Source organism: Pleuronectes platessa, chromosome 2 (genome assembly GCF_947347685.1).
Source record: "Pleuronectes platessa chromosome 2, fPlePla1.1, whole genome shotgun sequence".
NCBI classification, from domain to species: domain Eukaryota; kingdom Metazoa; phylum Chordata; class Actinopteri; order Pleuronectiformes; family Pleuronectidae; genus Pleuronectes; species Pleuronectes platessa.
In genome coordinates this window covers 16,959,961-16,985,428 of record NC_070627.1, presented here as the reverse complement: position 1 = coordinate 16,985,428, position 25,468 = coordinate 16,959,961, and the positions used below count along the sequence as shown (strand labels likewise).

At 40.4% G+C, this 25,468-nt stretch overlaps 2 protein-coding genes across 2 annotated transcripts; both read left to right on the top strand.

The window, feature by feature from the left end:
• The first annotated feature begins 72 nt into the window (after window positions 1–72).
• Window positions 73–13,792, top strand: LOC128458984 (serine/threonine-protein phosphatase 6 regulatory ankyrin repeat subunit C). The gene is made up of 28 exons (XM_053444067.1): window positions 73–215; window positions 1,010–1,093; window positions 1,418–1,496; window positions 1,667–1,737; window positions 1,830–2,030; window positions 2,393–2,480; window positions 3,207–3,349; window positions 3,547–3,759; window positions 3,905–3,983; window positions 4,109–4,223; window positions 5,133–5,215; window positions 5,322–5,427; window positions 5,706–5,774; window positions 5,862–6,002; window positions 6,114–6,164; window positions 6,941–7,052; window positions 7,145–7,216; window positions 7,327–7,528; window positions 7,636–7,723; window positions 8,046–8,163; window positions 8,288–8,507; window positions 8,788–8,875; window positions 8,955–9,038; window positions 9,586–9,731; window positions 10,118–10,200; window positions 10,648–10,730; window positions 11,332–11,423; window positions 11,530–13,792. Exons 1-28 carry the CDS (start codon window positions 189–191, stop codon window positions 11,718–11,720), a joined length of 3,129 nt encoding a protein of 1,042 aa, XP_053300042.1. The 5' UTR covers window positions 73–188; the 3' UTR covers window positions 11,721–13,792.
• A 955-nt stretch (window positions 13,793–14,747) lies between these two features.
• On the top strand, window positions 14,748–25,200 carry npepl1 (aminopeptidase like 1). The gene is made up of 12 exons (XM_053433030.1): window positions 14,748–15,008; window positions 16,526–16,711; window positions 16,863–17,033; window positions 17,138–17,227; window positions 17,309–17,390; window positions 17,810–17,952; window positions 18,882–18,959; window positions 19,047–19,147; window positions 19,335–19,458; window positions 19,544–19,720; window positions 22,707–22,817; window positions 24,216–25,200. The coding sequence occupies exons 1-12, from the start codon at window positions 14,859–14,861 to the stop codon at window positions 24,372–24,374; spliced, it is 1,572 nt and encodes a 523-aa protein (XP_053289005.1). The 5' UTR covers window positions 14,748–14,858; the 3' UTR covers window positions 24,375–25,200.
• Window positions 25,201–25,468: the final 268 nt, after the last annotated feature.

Genomic DNA, 25,468 nt, shown 5'->3' with positions numbered 1-25,468 from the left:
ACACCTCCAAATCACGTTGGTTGTATTTCTGTCGCGATATTGGCAGCTGTGGTGTATACGTCACGTATCTCAGCCAGAAGCTAACCAAGCTAAAGCTAGGCTAAGTAGCCGCTGCCTGCTGCAGAGGGACATGTAGCCAGTTAAAACACATTCAGTCTCAATGAAGGATCTTCCAGAGTGACTGGGCCATGGAGTTAAGAATCATCGAGGACCAGGTAGTAAATAAATCACTTGTTGTTGATCTGAATCCACGTTAGAAAACTCCCAGGACTTTTCAGCAACGCTGCAATCAGCCGGCTAGTCATGTTAGCGACATGTCGAGCAAAGTTAGTCACAGGGCTTGTAACTGTCACACACTTCTTACCTTTCACCAGTGGACTAAACTTTTCCGTTGGCCCGAACTGGTCATGCAGTATTTGATGTTCGAAGTTTGGTTTCCACCAAAGTCCTACCAGTAGAGTTCTTATTGTCTCTGTTGAGTTAGCTCCAAAACCTGCCAAAACAAGATCATAAAACATGCTAACGTCCACATTCACTAAGTCATTGCTGCGTTTGCTGATTGTAATCTGTGGTGTTGATGAGGCATTGCTGTCTCCATCAAAAGCCAAGAAGAGATTGTTATTTACCCATAACTTAGTGTTTATTGGCATCCCAGCATCCTAACAAAGTCTTATGTATGTATTTACGATCAGGGTGAGACACAACAAGCTTGCTGAGGAAAGCTGTTCAGCTGAAATTGTGTTTAATTAATCAGAATGAGAAATACTTCTTTAAGACTCCCCGGTTGAGGGGATTGGGTTTTGTTACAGCAGCTCCAGCCTAGAATAGAAATATATATATATATATATACAGACCAAGATAATTACAGTAAATATAAATATAAAACCACGGCATGGATGCTGCAATATTCATCTAATCAGATGAATGATAATACACAATGGAATGAATCCAGTGTTGAGATAAGTTTAGTATGTGATGAGTCATGTTCTTCTCTAAATCTCTTTTCCAGTCTCCGTTGCTCCAGGCTATATTCAACCGAAATATAGAAGAGGTGACATTTTTGTTGAACCATGAAGAAGATGTCAATTCACTGGTAATATTATCCCACGTTAACTCATTACTCATGATGTTTTTATTAAAAGTTGTGTTATTAGTTTTGCCTACATTATGTTTCAGCACAAATGTTCATGGTGCTTGTACAAACAGATCCCCTGTGTCACTCACACCTGGATGGTTTTAGATAACTGTTCATTTCCAAGCAGATTTTCTATTCACACTTTGTGCAATATGTAAATGAGGTTAAATGTTACATGAGCAGAAGCAAGTTTGCATGACAATTAAGAATCTGAATTTACCAAGATTACAACAATAAAACAGAAAAGACACTCTGCACTGTTTGATGTGTTTTTCTTTTCAGGACCAAGAACAAAGCACACCACTTCATGCTGCTGCTTATTTGGGTGATGTCCACATTATGGACCTTCTTATCACTGCAGGTAAAACATATTTACTGTACTAAGAAGTATATCATGAACAGTATATACTTGTACCTATTTAGCATTTAACTCTTTCTAGTAATGAATGCAATGAGTCTGCCACACACAACAACTAAAACACACCTAAACCATACTAACTAGCCTAACTTTGCATTTGCTCTGATCTACAGATGCAAATGTCAACGCTAAGGACCAGGGCTCGCTGACTCCCTTACATCGAGCAGCTGCCTCAAGAAATGAAGTATGTAATTAACGTATGAACTCCTAGGTTTTAACCACCTGATTGTAATGTTTAACTGACATATTAACTGAATCTGGTCTTTTTTTTGTCAGAGGGCTGTGGACCTGCTGCTAGAGCACAGAGCAGAGGTCAACACACGAGACAAATTCTGGCATACACCTTTACATATGGCAGCTGCAAACTGGGCCACAGGTTGTGCTGCAGCTCTGATACCACATGTTTGCAGCCTGAATGCTGGGGACAGGTCAGGGAGGACGCCACTGCATCATGCAGCGCACAGCGGCCATGTCGAGGTAAACTATGAAGCTGCTTGTAGTGATCAGTGGGATCTTTGACTGTTTATTAATTTATGGTTGATAGTTATCATTTCAAGGCACAACAAGGCTTGAAAGCAAATCTATATTAGGAATTGAATGATAACTGGGGAACATTTTCCTGGTTTCTGGAAGTTGTTGCAGTATTTTGTGAAATTGCATTCTTCGAATGATATAATAATCTAGTTTCACTCAATATTTATATTTATCCCCAGAATACAAATGTGTTTGCCGAACTGTTTCCAAGAATTAAATGCTGCTGTCCAATAGACTATGATTGTAGATTGAGTTTAGATGATTTGATAGACACAGAGATTGATCCAGTTATTGTATTTCTGCAGATGGTGAACTTGCTCCTGAGTAAAGGTGCCAACGCGTGTGCCAAAGATAAAAAAGATCGGCAGCCAATCCACTGGGCTGCATACCAAGGTAAGTGTCGTCGATCGTAAAGAGACTCATATGTACAGTTGACACTTTTCCCCTAATAATCTTTGGTCATTAAAACATGGTAAATTGGTACAATGACATGGAAGTAACTGTTCCAAAAATATATCCCCGCGAAAAACAAAGTCACTTAAAACTGGCTCAAACAGCCACAAAAGGTTAAAATATCAGAGGATAACGACATTTTCAAGATTAACTCATTGTCATTTATCAGAGTATCTAGACAAGTATACGACAGAGGAACATTTATCCAAAGAGTTTGAATGTCAATCTGGGGCTTACAAGGAATGTACATAGTTTAGACACTGTCCTCCCCTTCGTATCTATGTCACGCATCCATCTGACTGAATTGAATCAAGGCATTTTGACCGATTGGTTGAGCTGTGAATTTGTGATTTGGAAGTTAATATTTTTTGTCTTTACTGACTTAATGAAACAAAAATAGACGTGTGCAAAAGTGATAATTTTGACATACAACTTCATTATGGTTGATTTTTGACTGCATATATCACTGGCTTTCCTTATCAACACAATCTCAGTCTGATTACATTTGATTAGTTGTTAACAGAGTCGACATGTGATGAATGTTATATTAACCTGGCCTGTATACCAAGCTTCTGTTTCCAGGCTACAGGCTTGTAAATGACTGGAGTGTGTCATTGTCTGCGAGCATGGCAGATGTTTGTCTAAAATGTGAGGCTCTTGTTTAAGGACATATGGAGGTCATCAAGCTGCTGGTGTCTCACAGCGCCGATGTGACGTACAAGGACAAACGTGGTTACACTCCTCTCCATGCAGCAGCCGCTAATGGACAGTTGGAAGTCGTCAAATATCTGTTGCGGCTCGGGATAGAGGTAAAGTGGCTCGGTTGCAAAACTCTTAAGAATCCAAAATTATTCTTCATTCTAATACAATTCTACAGCTGCCATTTATTTGATGGACTTTGCATTGTGAACAGGAAAATAGCCTTTAAACGCGTCTGGTATTGTTTGAGAGTGTATTTGCAGGATTTTGTTTTTGCTTTAAAATGATTTCCAACTCTGCCTCTCAGACTGACGAACCCAACATTTATGGGAACACGGCGCTCCACATGGCGTGTCACACAGGGCAGGACACCGTGGCCACTGAGCTGGTGAACGCCGGCGCCAACATCAATCAGCCCAACTATCACGGCAACACGCCGCTGCATCTGGCGGCTGCCTCTTCTAGCGCGGTGCTGTGTCTCGAGCTGCTAATCAACAACGGCGCTGATGTCAACATGCAGGTGAAGAGCTTGTTTTGAAGAAGTGGATTTGATAAGAACAAAAGGGGATTAAAATGTATTCAGAGGATTAAAAGTATGGGTTATATGTTATGATGATATATGACGTTCTTTTTACTGAACTTGTTTAAATTTTTCTGTTGAACAGAATAAAGAAGGAAAGAGCCCTTTGCATATGGCTGCTATGCATGGACGCTTTACAGGCTCCCAGATTCTGATCCAAAATGGTAAAATAGACTAATTCAACTAATTATGAAACGGTGATACTGCATCTTCATAATACCTAGAGTCTTAAAACGTTAGAGCACATACTCATCAGAAACACTTCATGTATCTTTCTGCCTCTGCACAGGTGGGGAGATCGATTGTTTTGATATGTTTGGAAACTCTCCTCTTCATGTTGCTGCCAGATTCGGTCAGGAGTTGTTGATCAGCACTCTGCTGACAAATGGTGCTGACAAGGCGAGGTAAAGTCCAAACCTGAGATTGTCTGATGATGATCTTACACCACAACACCTTCAAAAGGCATAAAGTCTCTGAGCACACATTCTCAGTCTATGAAGGGGATCGGGAAAGTTGGGTCTTGCTTTTCAGATATAAGGGATGTGGCAAGAGATTGTCTGAGTTAGACACGTTCACAACAATCGGCTAATGAGGGGTTTTGCCTGAGTAGAGCATGCAAGAGTCAGGATCGCTGCAGAAATCACATGTTTTGTTTATAGCACATTGTCACCTATGTCACCAAAAGCCATCGGTTCTCATTGTCTTTCCAATTTCACATCTTTTCTGGTTTCTTCTCTCTGTAATCAACAACTCGTTATCATCCTTTTAGCTGTATTCCTTTCCCTTATCAGTTTTGCGTCTGTCGCTTGTTATTGACGTCATGAACATTCCCACTAACTGTTTTCCAGGCATTTTCCTGCTGTATTTTCACATTGGCTCACTTCGACATTTTGCCAGGGCAGTGGCAGGAAAAGCTCTGAAAAATGTCAGGAGAAACTGACTCGTACATTTGTGTTCTCAGACGCAGCCACTATGGACAATTTCATATAAAAACACTAGCTTTCCGTGCATGTCTGAAAGAGGCTTCAAAGTTTGGAATTAAATGCACACCCAAGTATACAGCAACTCAATGTGACCAACCAAATAGTGAATAAGCGTATAAATAAATATACATAGTAGTCTCCCCTACAAAGACATGTACACAGACGTATGGATATTGCTTAAGTTATTATTAGTAATCCTGTTATGCTTGAGTTTGTAAACCAAGGAGAACTTTGAAAGCTTTACGAAAACAAATTGAGTTTGTACATTTTTCTGACAGCAAATATCTCATCTCAGACTAAACTAACTAATATCTGTTATAATCTCTAAAGACAGGGGATTCATGGGATGCTTCCTTTACATTTGGCGGCGCTGTACGGATTTCCAGACTGTTGTCGAAAGTTGCTGTCTAATGGTGAGAATCTGTTCTCCGATTTTTAATTTATTCTCTTCCTTGTTGCATTTTCATTAGTGAGATTACTCCAAACGTTTCCACTCAAGTATTGTTGTGTTGTGTTCAGGTCAGTTCTTCAACTTTGTGCCAGCTCACAAGCCGTCAGTGGGGTTTGATATCAACATATTGGACGACCATGGGAGGACATGTCTGCATGCAGCTGCCTCTGGAGGGTGAGAGAACAAACGCACACAAAGAGAAACACAATTGTTAAGTGCTCATGATTTACATACAGTTCAGCAGTTAAATTATTTTTGCTAGACTCATTTAAAATGTATCTAGATGTAGCTGATAATTTTGCCTTATTCATTGTTTTATAATTAGTTTAAATATTTTAAAAGGTTCTTACACACATACACATACGTTGTCTGACTCAGATCTGAAATACCTAGCTCTTAATTTCTTATTAAATGAATGAATTTTAATCAACATTTTCTTTTTCTTGTGACAGAAATGTTGACTGTCTCAACTTGATCTTAAATAGCGGCGCTGAACTCGACATCAAGGATCATTTGGGAAGGTAAACAGTGTTAAATAACTGGAGCAATTAATGCAACTCTCGGCTGCTTTCGGTGGTAACACAGCTGTCCCCTGTTGCCCCTCGCAGATCTCCTTTGCACTATGCAGCAGCCAATGCGAGCAGCCAATGCACAATCTCCCTGGTGAGAGCGGGGGCTGAGGTCAATGAGCTGGATCTGATGGGCTGCAGCCCTCTGCACTACACCGCTGCTTCACACACCTTCTGTGGGTAAGAAAACACATTTCAATAATTTATTCTTTAATCACATCAACATCATGTGGACATTAATCTGTTGATAATGAATGACTTCATTAAAGCCAGAGTCTTTTTTTTCCACAGTGGGAACTCTGAGCCTGACTACAGTTTGGAAAAGGAACAAGAGGCCTCTCTGTAAGTCACGTTATTGTTTATATATACAGAAATGTACGGTCTGTTTGTTTTTTTTCAATGTATGGTCACTTAAAAGTACATTATCTCAATTTACAAGTATGTAGTTGACCTAGACTCTTTATAAAGATTGACGACATTATAGCTCCCCCAAGGAGCCTTTTGATCGCACACTGGCTGGCACCAGTATAGATCATAGACCCGCCTCCTCCATGTTACCCATCTCTAAAAATTGTCAAAATATACATATATAGATTTCCCTCAAAGATGTTTTTTGTTCTTTTACGCTTTTTTTAAAACACTGGTATCTGTACAACAGTTTATGATCTGATATGCTTGGTTTGAATTAATTATTTGTTGCTCTAAAAATGAGGTGATGCATCATGATTGACAGCTGAGACTGGTTCACGAGTATCAGTGGGACCTCTGTACATTGGCTCCATTCCCTGATCACTACTGCGCGATTCACAATACGCAAGTGCAGTGTTTGTATCCAGAATATTGTGGCTTCATATCAACATAGTCGGAGGAAGTGGAGCTTATAGTTGTTAAAAGTCCAAATTAAAGTTTAACGTGCTAGTGTCTGACCAAAAATTTTGAAAATCTTACAAAATATATAATGAGAGATAATGTTAAACTTTGACAAGACTAATTTGGTCCTTTTTTACCAATTTTCTTTTTTCTTGATATTCCAAATAAATACCAGGGTCCTACAGGCAGGTCCACATGTTAGCGACACAGAAAGCACTCCTCATCTTTCCTTAACTCTGTGTGTTCAGGTGTTTGGACTTCTTGCTTGACAATGGGGCAAACCCGACTGTGAAGAACAATAAGGGTTACAGTGCTGTCCACTATGCTGCAGCTTATGGGAACAAACAGCACCTGGAACTGGTCAGTGCAATTTCTCATTTAGATACTCAGATTTTGTTGTTGTTAATCAACGCTCACTAAACCCAGTTTTTTTTTTTTATTTCCTCTTGCAGCTCCTGGAGATCTCTTTCAATTGTCTAGAGGAGGTGGAAAGTAACATTCCAGTCAGTCCTTTGCACTTAGCTGTGAGTAGAACAAATACCACATACCCCCCCTTCACACCATAATGTACATGAATACTCACCACATATCAATGCCTTTGACTGTACTATTACCATGCATTCTGCCACTGCAGGCGTATTATGGTCATCGGGAGCCCCTGCGTCTACTGTGTGAGACGTTAGTGAGTCTGGACGTACGGGATACTGAAGGCCGAACCGCTCTCCACCTCTCTGCTCAGAGGGGGTTCGCTCCATGTGTGGAGGTGCTGCTGAAGCACCAAGCCTCCTACACACTGAAGGACCACAAGCACAAGCGGACAGCTCTCCATGCTGCAGGTGTGTTTAGGTGTATCAGATTTTACATGTAAGCTCCATCAGCTCCACTGATAAATGCATTTTTGATATTCAGATGTATTTTCCCTTTTCTTTCATCCCACCTACAGCTGCTGAGGGCCAGATGGACTGCTTGCTTCTACTGGTCAACAAGAAACAAAGTGCCGACATCATTGACAGTCCAGATACTCAGGGACAGTACGTCACTTACTATTTCATAATATAATGGATTAACATAAGACATCAGACAATTATTTTTCACATTCTGGCATGGCAGAATTAAATTATACTTAACTGTCCCACAGTTTGTTTTTCACATAAAGACATTACTACACCATGTTGTTGTTTCATGTGGCTTATTAAACAAACAAAGGTTATATATAATAATCTTTCACATTATATTAAATGCAGTCACACAGACAAGAAAAATTAAGACTCTGATTTGCCTGTCTGATATGACCAGAGAATCAAACCTATTAACCCTGACTCCAGTCAATTCTTTGTTTTGTTATGTGTGCAGGACGGCTCTCATGCTGGCCTCTCTGGGACGTCACACTGACTGTGTCCACATCCTGTTGGAAAAAGGAGCCAATGCTGATGCTGCAGACAAAAAGGGCTTTACCGCATTACATAGAGCTGTAAGTGTATTAGCTGTTTGTGTTTGTTCTGTCATTAAAATGACGATGCTTCGCTTTCTAGCATCTGTGACGTTCCAGAAGTTTTTTGTCCTCTCACATCACATTTTATGTTGTCCCTCTTTAGGCCATGTTAAACAGTGAGGACTGTGTATCTGCTCTGTTGGAACATGGGGCTTCTGCTCTGTGCAGAGACACTCAGGGACGGACCCCGCTGCACATCGCAGCCTCCCGTGGCCACACGGAGCTGCTCCGCTGTTTGCTGAGGGCTGCTATGAAAGCTGACCCTCTGGACTCCATGCAAGACCACAGAGGCTACACGCCCACACACTGGGCTGCCTACCACGGTGGGACATCATTCATCATTCATGTCCAACACACTTTTTAACAAAAATATTTTTGTTCTTTGTTTAACAGACTAAATGTAGATATGAATATATTTACATCATGTATGAAGGGATATTTTAAAGCCAAGTCTTTGCTTGTTATCCCCAATATAATATAAGCCCCTAAATAATGTCTCTTAGTGAGTGTCACATGACTCTTTTGTTTGACACTTACATGGTGAGATGCTTTATTACCATAAAGATTTTAATTAGTTGTCGTTTTGTTTCCTGTTCTCTACAGGACGTGAAGGATGTTTACACATTTTACTTGAAAACAAACTTTTTAGCAACCGGGAGAAAAGTCAGTTCACCCCACTGCACTGTGCCCTGTGAGTATCATTAACAATGTAGATTAAAAAAATACATAACGTGTGGCTTTTAAAGCTAACAACTGTTGTTTCTCTGCAGAGTTAATGGACACGATGTTGCTGCTGAACTTCTATTGAAGACTGTAGGACCTCAAATTGTTAACGTTTGTGATGCCAAAGGAAGGTGAGTTCAGCTCTGAGCCGATCCCGATCACAACTCATGCAGCACTGCCTGTATAGGGCAATCTACAGATATTGAAATTATATATTTTTTTAATGATGTTAAAAAGGCTTCTAAATAATTTTTGACAAAATTTTTCCTTACTTATTATTTGATACATGAGATCCACAGAATTTCTACGGGTTTATTCCAACAAAATCATATATTGGCCATCATAAAGTAATGGAAAATGTGTTCCATTAAAACCTCAATTTTATTGATAACTCTAATGAGGAAAGTTTGACTCTTTAGCCAATATTAAGCCATGTGATTAAATTAAGGGGAAAGTTGCAATCATCTTTGCATGTAAATTACTGTTTTGCAGAAAACTTTTTGGTTGGATTTATAAATTCCACCTTGGTGGGTGTGATAAGATTCTTTTATATCTTTAAAAGATTGAAACTTTTATTTTGTGTCAGCTTTCCAACTTCCAATTACGTGCCGAAAGCTTGAAATATATATGCATTTCTTTTTATGTGCTTTTATATGTATGTTTGTTGTGTAACTGTAGGACCCCCCTGCATGCAGCTGCCTATTCAGGAACCGTTTCAGGGCTCCAGGCTGTTCTGGCTCAGGGAGCAGAGGTCAATGCTGTGGACCACTGTGGATGCTCTGCTCTGATGGTTGCTGCCGACCGTGGACAGACCATGGCTGTTGGTATGTGACAGAAGAGCCTGATTTAAAAATGTTAAAGTTTGCAAGTTTTATTTTCACAAAAAAATGCATCAAGACAACATATCTCTCTTCCTCCGAGAGATCATCAGAGTCCCCCTTTTATTGATCTCTCCTCGGTTTGCTCCTGCTTGCTTTTTCATCATGTCTGAACATTTTCATTTCACAGTCATAATCGCATGAATAATTGCAGCCCCCTTTAACACGTAGTCACTGTGTTTGTGACCCTTACAGTCCTCACTGATGATTTCCTTTGATACACCATATAGATACTTTTTGCTGTTGCATTGCCATGTCATTCCACATGAAAAAAATCGGTAAATATCTCTAACATGAAGTCCTGTTTTTGTGTCTTATTTTCTGCATTTCAGAATTATTACTACAGCGTGCAAAGCCAGACCTGACCCTGGTGGATGTCAATAATAACACAGCCCTTCACTTAGCCTGCAGCAAGGTCAGACACACACACACACACACACACACACACATATGCATGTCCTCTATGCATGCAGTGGCACCGTAACTTTCGCATTTGTGGGGATTAGATTGAAAATAAGGTTAAAAAGTCATCAAACCTTTTATGACACGTAATAATACAACTTTATTTGTGTTTCACTTTCATAACGGTTGTAGTGCATTGCAATAAGTACGATTCATAATTGATAATTAAAAGAAACAAACAGTGTATCATACTCAATTCTAAATTACTTACATTTTTACATTAACTAATTAAACCCTGCATTCATTTAAAACAGTGGGATTTTTATAATGTGATGGTTTAACAATTTGCAATGTGCATTTTACAAAGTTAATTTAAAGTTATTTGGTGACATTTGAACAAATAACTGCATTCATAAGTAGTCTGTACTGTTCACTCATTTCAGTGTGTTTTATTCTGCAGGGTCATGAGATGTGCGCCCTGTTGATCCTTGGAGAGATCAGTGACTCCAGCCTCATAAATGCAACAAACAATGCTCTGCAGATGTGAGTTGTTTTGAACCAGTGGCCACTTAAAGTGAATTGTGTCAGTTAAGAGAACCGCTGATAAAATATGATTTAACTATGGAAACTATTAGGTTGTGGATGCTGAAGTTTGGTATTAAGACGCACATATAATGTGTTCATTGATTTCATTAGTTAGTTGTGTTGGGTATTCAAATGTAGTCCAACAGTTATGTGCAGGTTCACATGCGATTTTCCATTAAACTATAACTTAAATGATACAATTGCTAAAACAGAGATTTTGACAATTAAGTCATATCTTTATGAGAAAATTAACCATAGTAAATAGAAAATAAGAAATAAAAATTCGGACCTTCAGGCTGGTATAAAGTATAAGCGTTTTTGTTTTTTATAATAAAATTGTTTAGAACATCAATTTCGATGTTGATTATGAATATTGTATTAACTGATGATGGAAAACACACTGATATCAACATCTGTTTTAGAATTTAAGAAGAAAGTCTTCCAAGTTTATAGTATTAACTTATATGCCATTGGCCCCAGTAATACTACTAGTGGATTCTTAATATGGATAAATTCCCATCTGTATAACCAAACCTGTGTGTGTGTGTTTCTCATGTAGGCCTCTTCACATTGCAGCAAGGAAAGGCCTGGCGACCGTAGTGCAGGTGTTACTGAGCAGAGGTGCAGCAGTCATGGCTTTAGATGAAGAAGGTGAACAGGAATAATTGTTGTATGTTCCAGCGCTACAACACCACACTGTCTCTTTTCCCTGCGAAACAACGTAACAGATAATAAGTTTCCTGTTGATCCTCTGCAGGCCACACTCCAGCTCTGGCCTGTGCCCCGAACAAAAATGTTGCGGACTGTCTGGCCCTGATCCTCTCCACCATGAAGCCTTTCCCTCCCAGAGAGGCCGGCAGTGCTGCAGCCTCCCACTTCAAGCCCCTCCTGAAGAATTGTGGGATTGCTGCCACATGCGGGTCCAGTGGAAACCTTTGTCATGCCTAAGTTAGCCTGAGTGAAATCTCATCCGTGTGAAGCCCGAACTTTCCAAACGTAACCACGCACATACAAGTCTCCATGATCATGTGTGGTCAGGCAAAGCTTCGTCTTTCACAAGTCATGACATTTATACTTGTGTGTCACATGCAGCTGCACATACACCATGTGCTCATCTGCTAGTAGCATAGTCTTAAACATTTTATTAACATTAGCAGACCTCTTAGATTCTCTTTATTTGAGTTTAGCACATACATGTTATTTTAATGAAGCACTAACATTAGAAATTAATGGAAGTTTTAACATGAGCACACCACATAAGCCTCTCTACCTGAACCACAGCCACTGTCAGTATTAGCCTCAGTTCTTAGCTCATTAATCACCAAAGCCTGAAGCCTACAGATTCGTCCAGAGCTAAACAAGTGCAAGAATACGCAGATGACTGTGTTGTGTGTGTGTGTGTGTGTGTGTGTGTGTGTGTGTGTGTGTGTGTGTGTGTGTGTGTGTGTGTGTGTGTGTGTGTGTGTGTGTGTGTGTGTGTGTGTGTGTGTGTGTGTGTGTGTGTGTGTGTGTGTGTGTGTGTGTGTGTGTGTGTGTGTGTGTGGGGTTCTGTAAGTTATATTTTGCATATTAGACATTGCTTCTTAAAATACGTCTTTTTAAAATATCTAACAGGTGCTATAAACCTTTTATGCAATTATTAAGACTCTATTTTCTTATTCTGTCAAGACTGTAGCAGACACTAGATATAAATAACGTATTATTCTAATATCATCATGAATTACATTTCAATTTAGTAAAAGTACCAGAAGCTTAAAATGTTTTTAATAATATAGTTTACTGAGTTAAGTGTATATATATTTAGTTCTTAAAATGAAGTTAATCATTTACATGTATAATCTTGAAAATCCCAAATTATTGAGAATGAACCTCAGGTCAGTGTGTACTGTACAGTGCAATAAAAAGCACATCTGAAATTGGATGTTGCACAGCAAGAATAAAGCGGGACAGAAGTATTTAAATATGTTTCACTTAAATATGCCAGAGAATCAAAAAATATATTTCAGGCTTTGAACAAGAAAGTTGTGTGTCTTTAGCAAATCTGACATTTAACTTAAAGATAACTTTAATTTCTGTGACATCTTCAAACTGTTATTTAAGTTTTGTTCTTATTTGCCCTGAAACCCAGAGACATAAAACTGAGAAACAGAGAATCCTCCATACTTGAGATACGAGAACTAACGAATGTTGGCATTTTTACTCAAAGACTTTTCTGAATTTTTTTTTGCAAATCAAATAGATGTTTATCGACTAATCAATTGTTTCAGCACTATGCTCAAAGTCGGTTTTCTGTATGATTAAATACATTTGAAGAAACTGTTCAAATAAGCTGCAACTTACTGAAATTGCTGTTTTGTTTGTTGTGATTTTATTTTTGGGGGGTGTTAGGATCAGTTTCACTGTAAGGAAAATCTCCTGTAGCAACAGGTCCTTCATCCAAAGCAACCAGAAGATCAGTGTCGAGCATTTATTGACACTGAATAAATATTTTATTGGCTTTTAAAATTGTTAGAGCTTGATTTCTGTTTGATAAATAATTGTTTTTCTCTTGCTACATAACTTGGCACAATACACCTTTACTGGTACAAAGATGTCACTGCCTCTGTCTGTGAAGATCAAGGTTTTATGAATTGATTTGTAGATTTAATGTTTACCTTTTTAAATTTGCACTCTGACATAAAAGTTTACATTTTACAGTAAGATATCTTTACATTTATGCAAATATTCTATCAATTTACAAATTAAACTTTCATCTAAGAGTAGAGCACTATCCTGTGAGCATCCCCCTCTGTCTTTCGTTTGGATCTGAGTCTTGGTGGGGGACGGTTCTACAACTTAAGGTTGTAGTTAAATGTTTAGAATCATGTTTATCTTGAAGAAAGTCTTTGTTTCAGCTTTTAACGTGAACAAATTGTCTGTCTTCCCTCCCGTCTTTTGGACATTTCAGATGCACCAACTTGAAAACTGTGTGTGGTAAGGTCCTGGATGGCTTTCAGAGATAATAAATAAACTTGCTCCCATGCGTGTTGTCTTTCTTCAATATTATCTTTCCATTTCTTATTTGACTAAACAAGTGGTGGTGGTGTCTCTCAGATCAATCTTTTTTTCCTTTTCTTCTTATAGTGGCTCTAATGTACAGAAGAATGTTGCTGCCACAGTGGAAAAAGAAAAAACGGATCAGTAGTACATTATAATGTGATAACGATGTTAAAACATGAAATTAACAATGAAAGTTGTGTTATAATGTGAAAAGCTTGTTTACACACAGGCAGTCAACATAAGTAGAAGAGACACTGAAGCCGCAGAGGTTTAAATATTTTTGAGATGGAGAAACTTCATCAAAATCAGTGCGGGTGCGAACAGCCCAATTATTTAACATGGGGATGATGGTGTGACGTTACTGTATTGTTTTACAATGCATGTGTCACGTCATGATAAATCAGTCTTTTGTGCCGCCCTCTCTGCATTTTGAGACATAGGCAACTGCCTATGTCGTCTGTACCAGGATCCGCCCCTGAATGAGGATAAAATGAAAAAATTGACAAATAAGAAAAGTAAGAAAAAGGTGGAGATCAAGGCAAGATGTATGAAAGAAGAGATGGAAAATGAGATAGAAGGTAAAAATAACAAAGAGACAGGAAGAAGGTAGGTCCATACCTTTCCATACCTATTGATGTAAGCTATAGATTGTCTCTCTGAAGCCCTTCTTATTGTGGAAACGTGATTTCTGACAGATTTTGTTGACCTTTTACCGATTCGTTCCAAAACCATCTGGAAGTTTGGTGAAATCCATCAAGATTTTTTAAAATATCTATATATGTATATTTGTATGACTATTGTAATACGATTTTAATATTGTACAGCTCTCATTTCTGGTATTCATGTAGTACTTACTGCTCACCGAAGGAGATCGCTGTGGACCGCGCATTACTTCCCTCTTTAAATGAAAGTGTAGAGGAACAGTTTGGTCCTCTCTCGGCTGCCGTCGCCGCCGGTCTGGGCTCCACAGTGAACTAAAGCGAGCGGTCCGTCCACTTTCCTCCTGTTCGTGCTCGTCACACTGCCTCTCCTTGGCAGGTCAAAAACATGGCGAACGTGGTGCTGGAGTTCAAGGCTTCGGCCGGAGACTCGGAGCCACCCAGCCGCCCGGTCCTCATCGTCGGGCAGCAGAGCAACCTGCAGCAGGTGAACTGGAGCCAAGTGAAGGGGAAGCTCCAGCCGCTCGTTAGCAAAGAGGTAACGCGTTGACTCACGGTGGGAGGGTACAGCTAACCGGAGCTAACGCTGCTAGGTCAGCTAATTGAATGAAGTGCTAACGTCATGGTGCACGGGTAGCTCGTTATAACTAGCACCACGACTAGCTAACTAGCGAGGTTAACCAAGTACCTCTAACAAGGCAACTAACTGCGATGTTAGAGGTAGATGCGTGCTTATATATCGGTGGAAAAAACATGTTTATGAGCTTTGAGTAATGCATTGTCTTAAGGCCGTATTAACAGAGCTAATTATATGTATAATTTAAATGATTTTAAACGGCTCAGCTCTCGCGCGTTCAAGGGTTTTCTCCAACTTTGTCAAACAGGAAACAATGCAACCAAACACCTCAGTGATCATGACAGTGATGTAGAGTCTGCAGCCTCTGGCTCCATGTGCAGAGGACATTGTGTTCCTGGTGCACAGTAACAGATCTGTGGTCAGACCCAGACACTCTGATCTCCTTGTTTCGTGCGGTGCCTTGAGTCAGTGGTGCAAAGTCCTCACAGGTGGTTGTGTAACGTGCAGTCTGAAGAGAGGCTGGTGAGGTCAAGGATTGGATCAGTCGATCTCATGGCTGCTCAGGATCCTCTGACGATGATTGTCCAACACTGTCCTCCCTCTGCTGCTTTCAGAGCCCTGGTCTGTTACAGGTGCTAGATGGACTTTACGACACTGAAGCTGGGTGGATGTGGGAAGCCTGGAATTTATCAAAACTCCAGTCTTCTCAAATTTTACATATTATTGGATCCCCATGTGGTGTTTGGTCTCTCCAGACACAGACACCCACATACCCACACCTAGGCTGCTGACAATTTATGGCATATGAGAAAGTATGTCCCGTTCGTTTTTCTGTATATTCATCAGAAGGTAAATCTCACATAAATGAAGGTGTAATGTGCTGATATGAGTCCCTGTCCATTAACTCAGTGTCTGACCCACGCTGGCTGGAGGAATTATAAAGCCTGATGACCAGCAACAGGCTGAAATGACTTCCTGTGCCGCTCTGTGGTGCATCTCTGGGAAACAAGTCTGCCACTCAATGTTCTCCAGTGCTTAGCCATCACGTCATGTGAGTGGCTGGGAGACATTGTCCAAGATAGTCTGTAACTAGGACGGCATCATTCGTTCTGACAGTCAGAGTCCAGATCCACCCCCACAGCGTCACAAAAATGTCCCATGTGATGGTAACTCTATTGTAAACTCTGTCCAGGGTGACGGGCAGTGACGTAGCTTTAGTCTAATTGGCTTCTCCTTAACATAAGATCATATACATCAATTCTTACACTGAGGGCAACAGATCCCACACTCTGCTCTTTGGATGGTAATGGTGTCAATACAGTGAGTGCAAGTGATTCAGTGTGCAGGATTTTATGATGTATACTTTATCTCCCTCCTTCCTTTTCCGTGCAGGATTTTAATGTTAGCACAACAAATCTTGCAAAACTGCTGTGTCTGTATAATGACCCTAAAATGTCTGTTCTGTCGTGTATTCTCAGGTCTGGCAGGCAGCTCTCAAGGCTTTGAACCCAAACCCAACAGACAGCTGCCCCCTGTACCTGAACCATGCTACGGTGGCTGCCCTTCCTTCGCGGGTCAGCAGACATAACAGCCCGTCTTCTGCCCACTTTTTGTCCCGTCTGGTCCGTTCCTGCCTGCCTGCAGGGAACACTCGCTGCATCGTGGTTAGTATCCTCATTTCAATTGTTCAGCCCTCTCATGTGATACTTAATTAATCTTTGCGGGGGGATTTTTCTTTCTTCTGTTTCAACACTGGGTTGTGGAACGACAGTTTTGTGACTGCGTGGCTGATATGATTATTTCTTTCCTCTCCAGATGGTGTGCGAGCGTTCAGATGTGTTTGCATCTTCTTGTGCCATTTCTCGGGCCTTCCCCATCTTCTCTCGTCGCTCCTCATCCTCACGCAGGGCTGAGAAAAAGCATGTCACTGTGGAGTTTCTGATCGTTGGACAAGAGAGCAGTGCCCTGGGTGTCGCAGAGCTTGAGGTAATGCCCAGGTTTTGATGGGGGGTGTTCCATTTTCTATTAGATTTACACAGTGTTTCATACCCAAACATTCTAATATATCCTAAGACTTTTCTTATGTTTAGTGTCTTTCCAATGCTGCGGATGGAGTGCGCCTGGCAGCTCGCATTGTGGACACACCGTGCAATGAGATGAATACAGATCACTTCTTGGATGTAAGTGAAGGAATTTCTGTTTAATATAAGACTTGTATTTTACTGTAGACCTCTGTTATATATATTAATTTCTGTTTTTAGGAGATAAAGGCTGTGGGAACTGAGCTTGGAATCACTCCAGTGATCATTCGTGGAGAGGAATTGAAACAAAGAGGGTTTGGAGGTATGTGTACAAGTAGATGTCTGTACAGTGCTTACTTTTTGAGAGCCCAACTGTTTTAGAAGTGTGTTAACAACATTTTGCTGAGAAAATATCCTGCAAGTCTTTCTCAAAATAATTAACGATAAGTGTTGGAAAGATTTTATCAGTATTAAGTCATTATTTTGTACATCCTGTCATTTTGAGATGGTTTCCATAATAAAGGGCTACATGTTTTTCTTCTTCATCAGGTGGTATGATTACGATGTTGTTTTTTCAACAGTATCTTAAAGTATTTATGGAGCGTTATTTATACACTTTATAATGCTCTTCATTTGGGAAATTATGAGATTTTCAATTCCAGTTTGTGAAAGATTTGTTTATCAGTTTGATTATTGGTAGTTTGGATAATTTATCTGTTTACTCTCCTTTCACGCTGTCAGGTATCTATGGAGTTGGAAAGGCAGCAGAGCATCCTCCTGCATTAGCAGTCCTGAGCCACACACCAAATGGTGCGACCCAAACCATTGCATGGGTGGGGAAGGGCATTGTGTATGACACTGGTGGACTCAGCATCAAGGGAAAGGTACTGCTAGTTTTCCTCTGGAGATGTGATAGTATCTGTTGTACATCATGAAAAAAGTCTCTTTGTAATGCTAAGTCCCCACAGAACATCACTTTAGGTATTATCTAATTGTTTAAACATGAATATCTTAAGAGCTGTTTTCACTCTGCAGGAAAAGTATCTAGCCATAGCAGATATGAGATCTGATACGACTGATTAGCTTTGTGAGAATTCTTTGCGATTTCTAAATTAAAAAAAATGACATTTATGGAGGGGTCGAATCTTATCCACAACTAAAACCTTGCTGCAGCTTCTCGACTTTCTCAGTGATCTTAGCCATAAATATGATATTAGTCAGGTTTAACCTTCAGAAACAGTCAGAGCCTTCAACTTTGCCTCTTGCAATTGCATTTGAGCAACCGTTTCATTATCTGTGTAGAATTTGTTTAGGTATCCCCAAATCCAGGGCACTTCTGGAAAAGGCAACAGCACAGCCCCTCTCCAGGAGATTGGTTCTAGAGACAGTTCTTTGTGTGCAGATGAGCCCAACAAAACTTAGTTGGCAACACTCTTTACATGCATAAGACTATTGGATGATTCAAGGGTTGACATATCTTGTTCCACGTCCTTGCACCTGACTGCATGCTGGGTTAATCACAATAATACATTTTATCACACGGTAAACTTTATTGTTCCAGATGGTAGTGTGTTGTAACACACTGTGATCTCAGTGATCCTATAACCTGCATGACCCCCCTGACCATCTAGATCAAGCTTTAAGCAGATTCTCAATTATCCCTTCACATGTTATTGCAGCTGCATGCACCAGTGTACTGTAGTGACATGAAAGTACAAAAGTAGGCCCTTTTTCTGCAGTTACACAGTGCAGCAAGATCAGATATTTCATTAATTGCATGTTTCATCACATTAAATGTTTTCCTTGTTTGTAGACTTCAATGCCAGGAATGAAGAGAGACTGTGGTGGAGCTGCTGCTATCTTAGGAGCTTTTAGAGCTACTATCAAACAGGTGAGGTGACTTTTTGGATTATTTCACAGCCGTAATTATAACCTGCTCTATAATTCCTTTTTTTTTTTTTTGTCCTTTTTGCTGCAGGGCTTTAAGGATAACCTCCATGCAGTGTTTTGCCTTGCAGAGAACTCAGTTGGCCCTACAGCCACACGACCTGATGATATCCACACTCTCTACTCTGGAAAGTGAGGCCTGACTTCATGTATTGTATCATCTGCTTGGAATTTGATTAAAAGTGTCCATTTCCTCATTTGATTTGCTCTGTGTTTCCTGTCCGTTCATGGTGTGATTGCACTCAGTGTTTACAAGTCAAATCTAAAGGAAGGAACTTGAACTTTTTTGACTTGAACATTCATCCGTTTCATCCTCAAGGACCGTGGAGATCAACAACACTGATGCAGAGGGCAGGCTGGTTCTGTCTGATGGGGTGGTTTATGCCAGTAAAGACCTGTCGGCTGATATTATTCTGGATATGGCTACTCTGACGGGGGCACAGGTCAGTGACAGCCGCAGCTACTGATGTTTAATCCTCCAACAGGTATCATCTTTGTTTCCTAAACCTTTTTCTTGTTGTCGTTCAGGGGATCTCCACAGGTAAGTACCATGCAGCTGTGATGACCAACAGTGAGCAATGGGAGGTTGCGTGTGTGCGTGCAGGACGCAGCAGCGGAGATCTCGCTCACCCTCTGGTGTACTGCCCCGAGCTGCACTTCAGCGAGTTCACCTCTGCCATGGCTGACATGAAGAACTCAGTGGCAGTAAGTGACTAATACACCGTCCATCCTGAAGACATGAGCAAACGCATGGATATCTTGCATTAGATAGTTTGAAAGACATAATAAGTAAATCATATTTCTAGATTAATATTTGATCAATGAGCACTGTAATAATGTTAATACCAATTGCTCTTTTTAGCTTCTCTTGGTGCATATTTTTTCTCTGAAATGTTTTAAAGAAAAACTTGGAGTCTGCAGATTGATTCCTATCGAGTAGTATTTATTTGTCTTGGATGTTCTAATTAGAGCTGTGAAAAATAACGCGTTAACGCGTTATGATTAAATTACAGGATTAATTCGTTTTTTTTTTTAACGCATTTAACGCATGCGCAGAAGGACCTTCCAATTCCGCCGCCTCTGCACTAGTTGCCGCTCTAATGCAGTCAGACGGCAGCTGCCATTCAAACAAACAACATGGATAATTCCAGCGCTGCCAACTCTCACGCTCCCGCCGTGTGACACACGCTTTTGCATGTTTTCACACGCACTCACGACACATCCAATTTCTCACGCCAAAAAAAACCTGGATCTTTGAAGTGAAGCGCATGACTAAATCTATTTTAACTTGTTGACGAGACAAGACGAAAATGTTGGTGGTTGACTAAGTCACGATCATTTTTTAAAACATCATCGTATCAGGCCGTCATGAAGTACCAGGAGCGGGCGTGTGTGTGTGTGTGTGTGTGTGTGTGTGTGTGTGTGTGTGTGTGTGTGTGTGTGTGTGTGTGTGTGTGTGTGTGTGTGTGTGTGTGTGTGTGTGTGTGTGTGTGTGTGTGTGTGTGTGTGTGTGTGTGTGTGTGTGTGTGTGTGTGTGTGTGTGTGTGTGTGTGTGTGTGTGTGTGTGTGTGTGTGTGTGTGTGTGTGTGTGTGTGTGTGTGTGTGTCCCAGATAGCGCACCGTTCCCGAGGCTCCGCCCCGCGCACTCGCTCAGAGACACAAGACCAGAGCTCCTTCACGTGAAGGAGCTGGTCACTGACTCACCGGCTGCTCAGTGGAAACAGTGAAAACACAGAGTTTCTCTGGTCTCAGCTGATCAGAGCTCAGCGTCTTGATCAGAGCAGAAGCTGCAGTTGGTTTCTACCGAGCTGCAGTTTCTGTGTCCGCCTCCAGCCTGACCTGCTCTCACTTTTCGTTTAAATATTTCGCCAACTAAAATATATATTTTTAAGCTATTAGGCTGCAGCTATATGTTTTTATTTATTTAAAAATAGGGTACTTCTTATTTCATACATTTTCCACAAATACGGGGAGGACTCAAATAACCCTACAAAGGTCTGTGTTTAATTTATTTCAAAGTAGGCCGACACTTGCCTGTGTATTTTCTTCTCTTCATAAGCGTTTGGTTTTTCCTTTGTTGTAACAGGTAAAAATATCAATCAAATGTCAACAGTTTTCTTTATTGTTGTTCGATAATTTCATAAATGCAACAAACCATAGTTTAGTATAGTATAACTTTATATAAAACTTTATTAGCTTTGTTATCAAATATGTTTTGCGGCTCCAGACAAATTTTATTTTGGGGAAGAGGGTCCATTGTGTTGCTTAAAAAGGCTACTGTTTAAGCACTTTATTTGTTGCACTTTTTTGTCTGATGGAAAGTTTGGTGGGAGGCGAACATAAATCATTAACTGGTCTTAAGAATACAATTATTTAAAATATAGGTTAGGTTTCAGTTCAGAATTAGTTGAAAACCATTGTAATCAAAATGTCAATCAACCTACCTTGGTCAAATCTTAAACAAAGGTCTATTAATTAGGCTATATTGTGGTCATTGAGGCACAACAATAGTTTTCTGGTTGAATGTTCAGCTCAAGGCTAGAAGGCCCTACAAGTCATGATCAGAGGAACATGAATCAGAAGAAGTTCAGGTATTGCACATCTTTAGCATACCACCCAAAAATCCACTAGAATGCAGGAAACAACATCTACTTAAACCAACATTTCCTCGGGGTGGACCTTCAGCTATGTCTTTGCGTCACAGAATGTAACCAATGTTGTCCATCTCCAGTCGGCCGCTCCTATCAACGACTTCGGGCCCCAAAGGCCACCAGAATGCAGCGAACAACATGGATACAACGCCAAATTCCAACAATTCCCTGATATTTGAGCCACCAACGTGTGTGGCTGTGTGCGCGGCAAAATGTTGGTCACCCCCGACAAAATCTCACTCCAAGGTTTTTTGAAAAGTTGGCAGCTCTGATAATTCTGATGAACCTGAGGACCTTCTGGACGGGAAGATCGTGTTCCAAAAAAACAAAGATCGAACATTCAGTAAAACCAAGGTGATATGCACACTCTGCGAGAAGACGTTATCGTTTCACCGTAGCAATACCCGCCTAACCACCGCAACGCGAAGCATGTGTTGGTCGGCGAGGGGCGTTCAAGTGGAATGCGCCAAACCAGACTCACTCGCCGGACACATTGTGCAAAAGAAGCGGTCAGCTTTACTGTCAGAGAATTTGAACAAGTTAGTTTGCCTCACCAACTGGCTAAAGACCGAGTAGCTAAGAGGGCCTTTAGAGGCATTAGATTGTATCATGGTGTGGTTAATGGTTGTGTGACAAAAAATATAAAAAATGTCAACCATCCTATGGCTAAGAAGCTCAAATAATTTCTGTTTGATTTAAAAAAAAAAAAAAGTTTTATTCAACCACACAATGGCTAAGGAGCCCGAATATTGTTTAGGATGAAGATTATATTAATGTTCCATATGGAAAAGCAATGATAACTGCTGAAGAACTGCTGAGTTGCAGCACAAAAGAAAAGTTAAATGTCATAAATCTTGTTTTCACAAAAATATTCCGAGAAAATCGGTAATGTGATTAATCATGATTAATCCATAGAAACCTGTGATTAATTTGATTAAAAATTTTAATCATTTCACAGCCCTAGTTCTAATGTGATGTTGTTGATGATATGTTTGATTTTATAAAGTTGCTGAGCTTTGTTGTCCTGTGTGTTTTGACAGGATCGGGAGAACGCACAGAGTTCCTGCGCCGGCCTCTTTATTGGCTCCCACTTGGGCTTTGATTGGGCCGGCGTCTGGGTCCATGTTGACATCGCCTCTCCTGTTCACGTTGTGAGTACCTGAGGTTTTGATAGGTGGTTTTTGTCCTGGAACAGATCGGGTGATAATCACAACTTTGTGCAGTAGCCTGTTATTAGGCGTGTGCATTTGTTGACAATGCAGTTGACTGGACTTGACATTAACTGATCTGAAGTGGGCAGAACAGACATGTGTCATTACAAAAATACACAAGCTGTGAACTTTGGCGTCAGAAATAAAACTTGCTCAGACCTTGTCTTCCTGTAGCTGCTGACTTTGTGTACTCGCATAAATCTATTGTTGACTTGTTATTCAAAAAATACAGAACCTTATACAACCTATCTGTAATACTAATGTAGATTTCTTAATGTCCGTATACAGCTGTAACTGTGGTTTTGAGGTCGGCACTATGCCATCAGAGACTCTGAGATTGAAAGTAGCGAGTCAGCAGAATTTTTTAGGAAGTTGCACCACACGGTTTATGAATCATGACCTTTGTATCAACTGGTAAAGAGTGTAACTTTGCATCGAAAATATTTAAAACATGAAAAGTTGATTATGTGATGATCAGTGTTGATATTTTGGCGGCGGTTACAAACAAATCGAGAAGAGAGAAAATGCATCAGATATGTAGTGAAACTGCAGCGGCTGAGTACAAGGACCTTCATACGTGGCCCAGGACGGGTTTGCATTCACACAGATTAAAGAATGTGGACGCATGTGGCCCAAGACCACCTGAGTGCGGTAACAACTGTACTTGGAGCTCACCGCTTGTGATCTGATCACAAAAACCACATGGCAATACCGGTTATGTACGGGCGTATATTGTCAGTTGTACATACTGTCCTATCTTTAGGCCTTGTAAAGACCAAGTAACTTGATCAGTTGATGAGTGTTCATGCTGCATATAGTTTCCACATTGTACAGAGAGAGACTGAGCCAGTTCTATCTGTAGAAACACAGACTTCCTCTTTAAGAGGTTGATCCCTGCTGATACTCACTTTGTCCATTATTAAACCTGATGTACTCCAGCAAGGGTGTGCTGCGTTTGGAGGAAGCATAACAAGATATCTGCGTCTACATTATGTAGACTTCAAATGCATCCGCTTTCTATAACTTCCGTGTGGTTGTGCCACTTTTGTACCACTCTTCATTTTGAAAAGGGAGATATCTGATGCTCTGGTCTTGTGATTCAGCGCATGACAAAAATATGACTGGTAATCACTTTTACCGCTTTACAACGGCAGAGTGTATCTTTAAACTCCTCTGTCTTCTCTAAAGCAAAGAGTTAATGGTAGACTATACTGTAGTTGCATTTATCAGGATCATTGGGATTCTGTGACACCAACTGGTAATTAATGGGTAGCTTTACAGTATTGATACTGGATATTGTGATCTGATCCCTGTTTTTGTTGTATTTTGTCTGCGCAGGGGGAGCGTGCCACAGGATTCGGCGTCGCTCTGCTCATGGCCCTCTTCGGTCAGGCATCAGATGACTCCATGCTGAACCGCGTCTCTCCCCTGGGCGCAGCAGCAAACATGACTGAAGACCCGATGGAGCGTGACTGCAAAAGACGGAGACTGGTGTAGAACACGCCAAGCAGTTCTCTCCATGACTCCGGCTGCTCTGCTGCCACCACCACACGACCAAACTGTCGAATCAAGCGCTCCTCCAGATAATAAACATTTAAAACTGAATCAACTGTGTTTGATTAAATTTGAACCGATTTAAATTTGGCTAAATGAAACAGATAATCATCAATACATCAGATGTGTAATACATGATAAGAAAGCAGGCAATCATTTGTCTTCATGATGCTGCACTTCTCTGCACTGATCGCCTCCGCAGCTTCTCCATTTTCCCGTTGCTTTTGAGGAAGATGCATTGATTGTCATGAGATCTGAAAAAGCAGGTGGTTTACATCTCTGACCGATTCATTCAGATCATGGTGACTGGCCAATGTTTTGTAATTTTTGGCAGTGATTCTTTGTCATTGGTGTTTTACAGTTGAAACAAAACAAAAAACCTTGTTTTCAAATAACCACCTCAACAGCAGGTATCGTTGTCTGTTGACACTATATGCAAATTTAGGATAATGCCATATTTTGTGTAAGACATTGTGGGGGAAAAAAAACCTTTCCTGGTCAGTAAAACTGGACATTTCTTTTTTTGTTCAACGCAGCACTTTGTTATTTCCCTTTGAACAGTTGGACTGACTGATCTCTGGACTCAAATTGAAGATTGAGTGCTTACTGCAGTTTTGAACAGTTTTACAATTGTACCAGATTAGTCATTTAACCTGAATGCTTCGTCAGCAACAAAAAACCCTTACAAGATGTCAACTAAGTGTTTTACAGATTCCAGCGCAGTGTGATGTTTTTTTCCAGCCTCGTCAATAAAGGAAGTGCCATCTGACGTCCGAGTGTTTCATGTGACTACCCCCCCAACTTAAACAGAAACCACTTATCTTTTCACTAAGAAATGTTGCTAAAACTTACTGAAAGAAAAACATACATTTTGAGTTTAAGAGCTAGAATTACATTGTTTCCTTTACCCAAACTATTACTTACAAATTGTATTCTAGGTTTTTGCTGCTTAGGTCATGTAACACATGATAGCTCATTCAAAATCACCAGCTCTTTTTTGAGCTCTTAAATAATGCAGTGATACTGAGAGTTTTAAG